At 41.8% G+C, this 13005-nt stretch overlaps 1 protein-coding gene and 1 pseudogene across 1 annotated transcript in view; one reads left to right on the top strand and one right to left on the bottom strand.

Annotated features, from left to right (window-relative positions):
• Window positions 1-13005, bottom strand: part of LOC139477289 (uncharacterized) — a 29665-nt pseudogene that overhangs the window by 11797 nt on the left and 4863 nt on the right.
• LOC139477226 (uncharacterized) overlaps window positions 11326-13005 on the top strand; it is a 2759-nt gene continuing 1079 nt past the window's right edge. The window contains exons 1-3 of the mRNA XM_071259781.1: window positions 11326-11692; window positions 11957-12095; window positions 12942-13005. The exon at window positions 12942-13005 is cut by the window's right edge and continues 367 nt beyond it. Of these exons, the coding sequence (XP_071115882.1) occupies window positions 11326-11692; window positions 11957-12095; window positions 12942-13005 (570 nt within the window). The remainder of the gene's footprint in view (window positions 11693-11956; window positions 12096-12941) is intronic.

The following is a 13005-nucleotide window of genomic DNA, read 5'->3' as shown; positions in this document are numbered from 1 at the left end:
GTTACGTAGCTTCAGTGATGTGTGTGAAATGTTGCGTCGTCGTTCATTATCAAACCGACATATAATTGCCAAATCCATTCGCGTGATGTGTGTGAAGGTCTCCGGGCCGTCTCGTGACTCGTTTTGTGGGGTTTGTCCAGCTACCGTTCGGAAATCATTTTGCGGCACGATGGAGAAATCTGATGACCTCAATGAATCGGTACAAAATGTAATTCTAAAACAGAATCAGAATGGCGAAACTCCGGCCAATCACCACCTGCACAATCACCACCTGCACAATCACCACGTCTACGTTTCCCTATGGTCAGTAAGTCCTGGAAGGAAGGGTCCGACGACCGTTCATCCTAAGTACCTTCCTAGACATTCATGTGCCTGCGCACACTCATACAAGCATTAACACAAGGTTTGATACTCACATCAACTTTACTGAGCTTTAGTCCATCCATGAATACACCATTAACTAGGACAGGGCAGGCTCGTCATCGAATGGGCAACTGGAGTGACCGAGGTTCGACTCGATCTATTAACTGTAACGACTCGATCTATTGACTGTAACGACTCGATCTATTGACTGTAAGGACTCGATCTATTGACTGGAACGACTCGATCTATTGACTGTAACGACTCGATCTATTGACTGTAACGACTCGATCTATTAACTGTAACGACTCGATCTATTGACTGTAACGACTCGATCTATTGACTATGACGACTCGATCTATTAACTGAAACGACTCGATCTATTGACTGTAATGACTCGATCTATTTACTGTAACGACTCGATCTATTGACTGTAACGACTCGATCTATTGACTAACGACTCGATCTATTGACTCGATCTATTGACTGTAACGACTCGATCTATTGACTGTAATGACTCGATCTATTTACTGTAACGACTCGATCTATTGTCTGTAACGACTCGATCTATTGACTCGATCTATTGACTGTAACGACTCGATCTATTGACTGTAACGACTCGATCTATTAACTGTAACAACTCGATCTATTGTTTGTAACGACTCGATCTATTGACTGCAAGCCTGCACTTCTAACTTTGCCATGGGAACATATTTTTAAACTGGTCGAGCCCGACTTGCCTGGCCCTTGCCCTGAGACATCATTTTGGTTCGTTAACAACCATCAGAACATGAACTCATGTTTGAATTTTGATCGGAAAATTACCGATATCAACTGACCAGTTACTTAACCTTATCACAAGCAAACACAGCACCGAAGCTATCGCGACGGTAGCCATTTTGAATGTTGTATTTGTAAAACATGTCGGCCGCTGACATAGTGATGAAGTGTCGCCTTGTCGCTGTAACATTTTGTATTGCTTATTTCACAATCTTTACTGAACATGAAATTTGATTGTAGATGAATGCGCCCAGGTATTTAACTGAGTCACAACAGTAACACATGTGCATACTTAAGGAGCTAAATCTGTGGGTTAAAGAGTCGTTGGTTATCTGATATAATGTATCGATAAAAGATCGTCAATAAGGATATCCTGAATGACTATTATTTCGCGCCGCTTTTAACAGTATTTCGGTTATACCACGGTGTGTCAGCTTGATGTGGGAGGAAAATCCGAATTATGGTATGGTGCTGGGATTCGAACCTACGATTATTGATTTCTGGCACGCCTAGGGGACGTAACTCTGCACGGCGAATTGTGCCGCCTAAAACAACTGGGTCAACCGTGTCTGTATGTCCCTTTGTATAAATAAGATAAATATATTTACGGGAGTTAATGTTACTCATCTGCATTCTCCTAAAAGTGTCAATCTTATTCTGCTTTGTCTCTTGGTAGGTAAGCCAGCTATACAGGTGTGAACATGCGTGACGGAACGGTCGCTATACCTGCTATATACCAATTATCAGAATACGTATCTATATCTACAGAGCGTTAGAAACCCTTGACAATGAGGTTCTGACAATTCAATCAGGAAGACGAGTTATTTCAAAATGGAACTCAGAAAGGTGACAATGTTTCAGTACACCGGTTGCCCGGTCGTCTATAGGGCGCGATTGTGGGTTCGAATCCCGGTTCGTCCCGATTATGTTTCTAGGTTTGTCAGCACCATACCCGTGCTCGTGGGTTTCACCGAAGTGGTAGACGTCTGAGACCTGCATCACTTCGGGCTTAGCTGCCCATTAAGCTGACACGTGGTGATATAACTGGAATACTGTTTAAAGCGGCGTTAAAACCAACCCACCCACCACATGTGCGGATCAATTTCCGTCTATTACTTGTTACAGATTCTTGTTACTTCGCGTGTCCCGCTGTCATATTGCTGGAATAATGCTAAAAGCATACTCACTCACTCACTCACTCACTCACTCACTCACTCACTCCGCGTGTCATACAAAGATACCTTTCACAGATATGTCAGGCACCTTTATCACACTAAGGACGTATAAATAATCAAATGATAATATTTTCATTTATGCTTCAAAATAATTTTCTACTTTAATGTTTCGACAAGGGGGGTTCCACCGCCACTGACCCCTCTGTGCTGTCTTTGTAAGAAAATACGGATCTGCAGACAGTGTTCGGCTTCGACCGAAATAAAGAACTGCGCATGCGTGGAACGCGTTTCATTCGACAACTTCCCTACAAATATAAAAAGTACTGACATCTACCCCTATGTCTGTTTACCAGAGTTATATTAATTATTCGTACTTTTCGGGCGCTTTTAAAGCTGAATGTATTTGGTGATAAATGTCACCGTTCAGCAAAATGTCTATATTAATTGTAAACCAAATTAACGCCAAATGAAAATGGCAGACAACCTTCCATGCAACTGGGCCTAATGTATTTAGCCCGAAAACAAAACTATTGTGTCTATATCATAAGTCTACACGGGACAACTGCCATTTCAAGGAACCACCTCTCAATGTATACTATAGATCACGCTTTTACTTTGTGTTTTTCCACATTTACACGAACGAACGATCGAGCCGATCGAGGTAAGGCCAACTAGGCCAAGTGATGAAACTAGACTCGTGACTGCAAATATATAAATTGTCAATGCAAGAGTGAGTGAGTGAGTATGATTTTACGCCGCTTTTAGCAATATTCCAGCAATATCACGGCGGGGGACACCAGAAATGAGCTTCACACATTGTACCCATGTCGGGAATCGAACCCGGGTCGTCGGCGTGACGAGCGAACGCTTTAACCACTAGGCTACCCGAACGCCCCCTCAATGCAAGAGAATAACAAAACTAGATTATCCGCCGAAACAGATTCCATTTTGGATAGAGGGCAAATAGCGGTAAAGATTATGTGAATGACCACTGAAAATCAGTGATGACACCAGGTGTTCGTGAAAAGGATGAGCATGTCCTGGCCTACGGGTAGCGCCCGCACTGTATGGTGGCATATGCTCTTACTGCAATAACATTTTCTCCCTTGAACAGTTTGTTTTTTAAGCTATATGTAATAGTTTTCTGAAAAATCTATGGGACGTGTGGGTAATTGAAATAATGCCTTATGGGTAATTGAGTAGAAAGTACATGCATTTCTATTTCTGTAAACAATTGCCAATAACATGTCATATTTGGTCTTGTAGATTTTGTAATTTTTCGACTTTTGTAAGCTGTTCAACCCCGAATGCAAGACATTTGTAATAAAGTTTACCGCAATAATGAGCGTGATACAGTGAGATCATCGTCCTTTAGAAACATTTTGACATGCAGGTATAAATGTTCCCTTGGAAATAGCTTTTGTTAATAGTAATAGGGCATGTCTTAATCCTTTAATAGGGCGCGCCTTCACGAAAATGACAGATTGTGAATGAATAAAAAAATGAAGCAAAACGATTCGGTTTGGTACGTCGTGTGCCATTGTTACAGGCGGACATACAGTATAGTTTATTAACGATATGTAAAGCATGTGAATGGCAGGTCAGTTATGCGACAGATGTAACACATTTGAGTTAATAGTGAGTCACTGATTGAAAGAATTTAATCTAAGGCCGCATATAAGCCATGCAACGAGGAGAGGAGTTTGTCAACCTCTGAGTGCCCCTAGCCTTAACTGCCAGTCTTTCCGCCTCACATGCACGAAGTCAATCACATTCCTGTAAATTATTAGGCAACCCGCAATATTTTTGCTCTATCCCTTGGCGTTGAACGTGTCATGACGTGATGCGCACGCAAATCGAGTGGGTGAAGAGTGAGATGCTCGAGATGATTGATACTAGATGTAAGTATAGTTGTCAGCGATAAGATTCAGTGAGGAGATTTGAGTAATTTAAGTAACTTAACATCACTTTTAGAACTAAACAAAAGATGGAGAGACGTATTTTATTTCGCGAAAAATATGTGCCGGTATGTGTCCAACTTAATCTCTGATATTTCTTAGCGAGGTACTTGTGAAGCATATGACAAGGGACTGATAGAAAAGTTCTCTCCTTAAAGGTTGTTCATACATGGCTTCAACCACGAGGGGTTAATGAAGCACAGTGCTGGTGTATGATGTCTACTGTACAGTGTTAGAAGGGTTAATGACACTTCCCGCCGCCATTAGAAACACAGGGCTGGTGTATCATGTCTACTGTACAGTGTTAGAAGTGTTAATGACGCTTCCCGCCGCCATTAGAAACACAGGGCTGGTGTATCATGTCTACTGTACAGTGTTAGAAGTGTTAATGACGCTTTCTGTGTCCACTAGAAACACAGGGCTGGTGTATCATGTCTACTGTACAGTGTTAGAAGTGTTAATGACACTTCCCGCCGCCATTAGAAACACAGGGCTGGTGTATCATGTCTACTGTACAGTGTTAGAAGTGTTAATGACGCTTCCCGCCGCCATTAGAAACACAGGACTGGTGTATCATGTCTACTGTACAGTGTAAGAAGTGTTAATGACACTTCCCGCCGCCATTAGAAACACAGGACTGGTGTATCATGTCTACTGTACAGTGTTAGAAGTGTTAATGACGCTTCCCGCCTCAATTAGAAACACAGGGCTGGTGTATCATGTCTACTGTACAGTGTTAGAAGTGTTAATGACGCTTCCCGCCACCATTAGAAACACAGGGCTGGTGTATCATGTCTACTGTACAGTGTTAGAAGTGTTAATGACACTTCCCGTCACCATTAGAAACACAGGACTGGTGTATCATGTCTTCTGTACAGTGTTAGAAGTGTTAATGACGCTTTCTGTGTCCACTAGAAACACAGGGCTGGTGTATCATGTCTACTGTACAGTGTTAGAAGTGTTAATGACGCTTCCCGCCACCATTAGAAACACAGGGCTGGTGTATCATGTCTACTGTACAGTGTTAGAAGTGTTAATGACACTTCCCGTCACCATTAGAAACACAGGACTGGTGTATCATGTCTTCTGTACAGTGTTAGAAGTGTTAATGACGCTTTCTGTGTCCACTAGAAACACAGGGCTGGTGTATCATGTCTACTGTACAGTGTTAGAAGTGTTAATGACACTTTCCAACACCACTAAAAACACAGGGCTGGTGTATGATGTCTACTGTACAGTGTTAGAAGTGTTAATGACACTTCCTGACTACACTAGAAACACAGGGCTGGTGTATCATGTCTACTGTACAGTGTTAGAAGTGTTGATGACACTTCCCGCCACCATTAGAAACACAGGGCTGGTGTATCATGTCTACTGTACAGTGTTAGAAGTGTTAATGACACTTCCCGCCACCATTAGAAACACAGGGCTGGTGTATCATGTCTACTGTACAGTGTTAGAAGTGTTAATGACACTTCCCGCCTCAATTAGAAACACAGGGCTGGTGTATCATGTCTACTGTACAGTGTTAGAAGTGTTAATGACACTTCCCGTCACCATTAGAAACACAGGACTGGTGTATGATGTCTTCTGTACAGTGTTAGAAGTGTTAATGACACTTCCCGCCGCCATTATAAACACAGGACTGGTGTATCATGTCTACTGTACAGTGTTAGAAGTGTTAATGACGTTTTCTGTCGCCATTAGAAACACAGGACGCCTTTGGTGTTTATATTTTACAAATTTTGAGGTACAATCAACTACGCTCTTTCTGCCAAGATTTCAAAGACCGTCATCTGACGCTTGCTCAAAAGTTGTTTGATCAAGGTTACAACATTCAAGGCCTCAGTAAACCTTTCAAAAAAGCTTTATTGTAACCATGTGGAGGAAAATTTCCGAATTTGACGCGTCAGTGACAAAACTGATGTCCGACCCAATTCCCACATTTGACTCCCCTTTTCACAAACACCTGGTATCATCACGTGATAGTTTTCAATATTCCCAATATATTCCCAGTATCTGTTCCGTCAAGTCTTGGATTTGTTTCTCACGCAGCGCATCACGGTCCTCAAGTTCCTGTATCTGTAATGATGAAATTCAAGTTTAGTCTGGTGGATCAATTTATTGACACACTCATAAACTCATCATACTAATAACACAAATACAAAGAAAATATTATAACGAAATCAGCAAACCTGGGAGTGAGTGAGTTTTTACGCTGCTTTTAGCAATATTCCAGCAATATCACGGCGGGGGACACCAGAAATGGGCTTCGGCGTGACGAGCGAACACTTTATCCACTAGGCTACCGGACCGCCCCCGCAAAACTGGGACAACGGTCCATTATGTCATTTCGAAAGAGTATTTTGGTTGAGTACTAGTATATACAGGAGTATTTACCTGACAGGTTGAGTACTAGTATATATAGAGGATTCATCACGAGTGTTTTTTTAATATGGGAAATAACAACCGAGTCTTAGTTAATCGGTATTTGACGAGCCTTTGGCTCGGCAAATACCGATTAACGTGACGAGGTCAGAGTAGATGCATTAGTCGGTGTCACTATCACTTTCGATGACAACCCGGCGTCTTGTGACTGGGAGCGGGCTTGGGGGTTTAACGAGATAAATCGTTATGTTTGCACCAGTAATGTTGCCAGCAAACATAGTGTTGACACCACCAGAAACATTTTTTATTTGAGACCGCTGACTGTTGTCTACTGTCGATTTGGACATAACGCCAGTTTGAGTATATACATGAGTATTTACCTGACAGGTTTAGTATATACAGGAGCATTTACCTGACAGGTTAAGTATATACAGGAGTATTTACCTGACATGTTTAGTAAATACAGGAGTATTTACCTGACAGTTTGAGTATATACAGGAGTATTTAACTGACAGTTTGAGTATATACAATAGTATTTACCTGACAGGTTGAGTATATACAGAAGTATTTACCTGACAGGTTGAGTATAGATAGGAGTATTTACCCGACAGGTTGAGTATAGATAGGAGTATTTACCTGACAGGTTGAGTGTATACAGGAGTATTTACCTGACAGGTTGAGTATATACAGGAGTATTTACCTGACAGGTTGAGTATATACAGGAGTATTTACCCGACAGTTTGAGTATATACAGGAGTATTTACCTGACAGTTTGAGTATAGACAGGAGTATTTACCTGACAGGTTGTGTATATACAGGAGTATTTACCTGACAGGTTGTGTATATACAGGAGTATTTACCTGACAGGTTGAGTATATACAGGAGTATTTTCCCGACAGGTTGAGTATAGACAGGAGTATTTTCCCGACAGGTTGAGTATAGACAGGAGTATTTACCTGACAGGTTGAGTATAGACAGTAGTATTTACCCAACAGGTTGAGTATATACAGGAGTATTTACCTGACAGTTTGAGTATATACAGGAGTATTTACCTGACAGGTTGAGTATATACAGGAGTATTTACCTGCCAGTTTGAGTGTATACATGAGTATTTACCTGACAGGTTGAGTATATACAGGAGTATTTACCTGACAGGTTGAGTATAGACAGTAGTATTTACCTGACAGGTTGAGTATATACAGGAGTATTTACCCGACAGGTTGAGTATAGATAGGAGTATTTACCTGACAGGTTGAGTATATACAGGAGTATTTACCTGACAGGTTGAGTATAGATAGGAGTATTTACCTGACAGTTTGTGTATATACAGGAGTATCTACCTTACAGTTTGAGTATAGACAGTAGTATTTACCTGACAGGTTGAGTATAGACAGGAGTATTTACCTGACAGGTTGAGTATATACAGGAGTATTTACCTGACAGGTTGAGTATAGACAGTAGTATTTACATGACAGGTTGAGTATATACAGGAGTATTTACCCGACAGGTTGAGTATAGATAGGAGTATTTACCTGGCAGGTTGTGTATATACAGGAGTATTTACCTGACAGGTTGAGTATATACAGGAGTAGTCTCCTGACAGGTTGAGTATACACAGGAGTATTTACCTGACAGGTTGAGTATAGATAGGAGTATTTACGTGACAGGTTGAGTATAGACAGAAGTATTTACCTGACATGTTGAGTATAGACAGGAGTATTTACCTGACAGGTTGAGTATAGATAGGAGTATTTACCCGACAGGTTGAGTATATACAGGAGTATTTACCTGACAGGTTGAGTAGAGATAGGAGTATTTACCTGACAGGTTGAGTATAGATAGAAGTTTATACCTGACAGGTTGAGTATAGACAGGAGTATTTACCTGACAGGTTGAGTATAGATAGGAGTATTTACCTGACAGGTTGAGTATAGATAGGAGTTTATACCTGACAGGTTGAGTATAGATAGGAGTATTTACCTGACAGATTGAGTATAGATAGGAGTTTATACCTGACAGGTTGAGTATATACAGGAGTATTTACCTGACAGGTTGAGTATAGATAGGAGTATTTACCTGACAGGTTGAGTATAGATAGGAGTTTATACCTGACAGGTTGAGTATAGATAGGAGTATTTACCTGACAGGTTGAGTATAGACAGGAGTATTTACCCGACAGGTTGAGTATAGACAGGAGCATTTACCTGACAGGTTGAGTATAGATAGGAGTATTTACCCGACAGGTTGAGTATAGATAGGAGTTTATACCTGGCAGGTTGAGTATAGACAGGAGTATTTACCTGACAGGTTGAGTATACACAGGAGTATTTACCTGACAGGTTGAGTATAGATAGGAGTATTTACCCGACAGGTTGAGTATAGATAGGAGTATTTACCTGACAGGTTGAGTGTATACAGGAGTATTTACCTGACAGGTTGAGTAATCACAGGAGTATTTACCTGACAGGTTGAGTATACACAGGAGTATTTACCCGACAGGTTGAGTATACACAGGAGTATTTACCTGACAGGTTGAGTATATACAGGAGTATTTACCTGACAGTTTGAGTATAGATAGGAGTATTTACCTGACAGGTTGAGTATATACAGGAGTATTTACCTGACAGGTTGAGTATATACAGGAGTATTTACCTGACAGGTTGAGTATACACAGGAGTATTTACCTGACAGGTTGAGTATAGATAGGAGTATTTACCTGACAGGTTGAGTATAGATAGGAGTTTATACCTGACAGGTTGAGTATATACAGGAGTATTTACCTGGCAGGTTGAGTATATACAGGAGTATTTACCTGACAGGTTGAGTGTATACAGGAGTATTTACCTGACAAGTTGAGTATATACAGGAGTATTTACCTGACAGGTTGAGTATATAGTGTTGTTACATGGGGGTCTCTGAAGGTCGCACATATTTACACCAAGTACCACTTACCCTGTATGATCATGTACTGTGTTGTTACAGGTACAGATAAGATACACAGATCCGTGCTTTCAATTCATATAGTGTTAAAATAACGGTGATGCAAGGCCTCTAATTGGTTGTGTAATTTAGCAATGTTGTAATTGGATTGCATTGTTTATGTAAGGATTCAGTAGAAATTCATGACATTGTGTTTTAATAATAATCCGTTGTCAGGAATGTATTTCTAGATAATGTAAGCAGTGGTGTGGAAGTTACTGTATGTTGATGCTTTGGGGTTCAAGTACAATCTGGAATCTTCTAGAACAGCTATAGACGAACACGAAATGGTATGGAACTTTCTACAAGGTATATAGAGTGTATAAGTGGGAAATAACATGCCTCTCTCATCTCACATTACACCACGTCCATCGGCTGTGTGAAGATACTAATTTCACCCTGGATATTCAACCTGGGGCTAATTTTGAAGTTTGACCATTGTTGCTGCTTGGTGAATATTATTATCTCTGACTTTATTGCTATTACCATTGCTATTAATTTGATATTTTGCACTGCCATTGTAAATGTACTGCCATTGTTACTACCACCATATTGTGTATTGTCATTCTGATTATTTTTTTAATAGATTTGTTAACCTAGTAATTTTTCCTGTAGAACTTGTGAATGGCACATTTCTTTGTTATTTGCTGGCTTCACTTTGAGTTCTTTTGCGTACACATTTCTGGTTTAACTTATTGTTCTAATCTGGAATCGACACTAAACAGTGGTTATGTTAAAACACACATTATTTTTTTGATCGATATGGCCGGTGCAGACAGGGAGCAAATTGTATGTAAGCCAGGAAACCCTATGTTGAGGTGCCCAGTATGCCCAGTAAACCCTATGTTGACATGCCCAGTAAACCCAATGTTGACATGCCCAGTAAACCCTATGTTGACATGCCCAGTAAACCCTATGTTGACATCCCAGTAAACCCTATGTTGACATGCCCAGTAAACCCAATGTTGACATGCCCAGTAAACCCTATGTTGACCTGCCCAGTAAACCCTATGCTGACATGCCCAGTAAACCCAGTGTTGACATGCCCAGTAAACCCTATGGTGACATGCCCAGTAAACCCTATGTTGACATGCCCAGTAAACCCTATGTTGACATGCCCAGTAAACCCTATGGTGACATGCCCAGTAAACCCTACGTGACATGCCCAGTAACCCCTATGCTGACATGCCCAGTAAACCCTATGTTGACGAGCCCAGTAAACCAAATGTTGACATGCCCAGTAAACCCAATGTTGACATGCCCAGTAAACCCTATGTTGACAAGCCAAGTAAACCCAATGTTGACATGCCCAGTAAACCCTATGTTGACATGCCTAGTAAACCCTTTGTTGACATGCCCTGTAAACCCTATGTTGACATGCCCAGTAAACCCTATGGTGACATGCCCAGTAAACCCAATGTTGACATGCCCAGTAAACCCTATTTTGACATGCCCAGTAAACCCTATGTTGACATGCCCAGTAAACCCTATGGTGACATGCCCAGTAAACCCAATGTTGACATGCCCAGTAAACCCTATGTTGACATGCCCAGTAAACCCTATGTTGACATGCCCAGTAAACCCTATGTTGACATGCCCAGTAAACCCCTGACATGCCCAGTAAACCCTTTGTTGACATGCCCAGTAAACCCTATTTTGACATGCCCAGTAAACCCTATGTTGACATGCCCAGTAAACCCTATGGTGACATGCCCAGTAAACCCAATGTTGACATGCCCAGTAAACCCTATGTTGACATGGCAAGTAAACCCTATGGTGAAATGCCCAGTAAACCCAATGTTGACATGCCCAGTAAACCCTATGGTGACATGCCCAGTAAACCCTATGTTGACATGCCAAGTAAACCCTATGTTGACATGCCCAGTAAACCCTATGGTGACATGCCCAGTAAACCCTCTGCTGACATGCCCAGTAACCCCTATGCTGACATGCCCAGTAACCCCTATGCTGACATGCCCAGTAAACCATATGCTAACATGCCCAGTAAACCATATGTTGACATGCACAGTAAACCCTATGGTGACATGCCCAGTAAACCCATGCTGACATGCCCAGTAAACCATATGGTGACATGCCCAGTAAACCCAATGTTGACATGCCCAGTAAACCCTATGTTGACATGCCCAGTAAACCCAATGTTGACATGCCTTGTAAACCCTATGTTGACATGCACAGTAAACCCTATGGTGACATGCCCAGTAAACCCTATGCTGACATGCCAAGTAAACCATATGGTGACATGCCCAGTAAACCCTATGCTGACATGCCAAGTAAACCATATGGTGACATGCCCAGTAAACCCAATGTTGACATATCCTGTAAACCCCAATGTTGACATGCCCAGTAAACCCTATGTTGACATGCCCAGTAAACCCTATGTTGACATGCCCAGTAAACCCTATGGTGACATGCCCAGTAAACCCAATGTTGACATGTACTGTAAACCCTATGTTGACATGCCCAGTAAACCCTATGTTGACATGCCCAGTAAACCCTATGTTGACATGCCCAGTAAACCCTATGTTGACATGCCCAGTAAACCCTATGGTGACATGCCCAGTAAACCCTATGTTGACATGCCCTGTAAACCCTATGGTGACATGCCCAGTAAACCCTATGGTGACATGCCCAGTAAACCCAATGTTGACATGCCCAGTAAACCCTATGGTGACATGCCCAGTAAGCCCTATGTTGACATGCCCAGTAAACCCTATGTTGACATGTCCAGTAAACCCTATGCTGACATGCCCAGTAAACCCTATGTTGACATGCCCAGTAAACCCTATGGTGACATGCCCAGTAAACCCTATGGTGACATGCCCAGTAAACCCAGTGTTGACATGTCCTGTAAACCCTATGCCGACATGTCCAGTAAACCAAATGTTGACATGCCCTGTAAACCAAATATTCACATGCCCAGTAAACCATATGCTGACATGCCCAGTAAACCAAATGTTGACATGCCCTGTAAACCCTATGCTGACATGCCAAGTAACCCCTATGCTGACATGCCCTTCAAACCCTATGCTGACATGCCCAGTAAACCAAATGTGGACATGCCCAGTAAACCCTATGTTGACATGCCCAGTAAACCCTATGTTGACATGCCCAGTAAACCATATGTTGACATGCCCTGTAAACCCTATGTTGACATGCCCAGTAAACCCAATGTTGACATGTCCTGTAAACCCTATGCCGACATGCCCAGTAAACCCAATGTTGACATGCCCAGTAAACCCAATGTTGACATGCCCAGTAAACCCAATGTTGACATGCCCAGTAAACCCTATGTTGACATGCCCAGTAAACCCTATGGTGACATGCCCAGTAAACCATCTGCTGAC

Source organism: Haliotis cracherodii, unplaced genomic scaffold (assembly GCF_022045235.1).
Source record: "Haliotis cracherodii isolate W230 unplaced genomic scaffold, xgHalCrac1.p SCAF_32, whole genome shotgun sequence".
Classification (NCBI taxonomy): Eukaryota; Metazoa; Mollusca; class Gastropoda; order Lepetellida; family Haliotidae; genus Haliotis; species Haliotis cracherodii.
The sequence above is the reverse complement of the archived record's forward strand: the minus strand, read 5'-3'. Positions and strand labels throughout refer to the sequence as shown.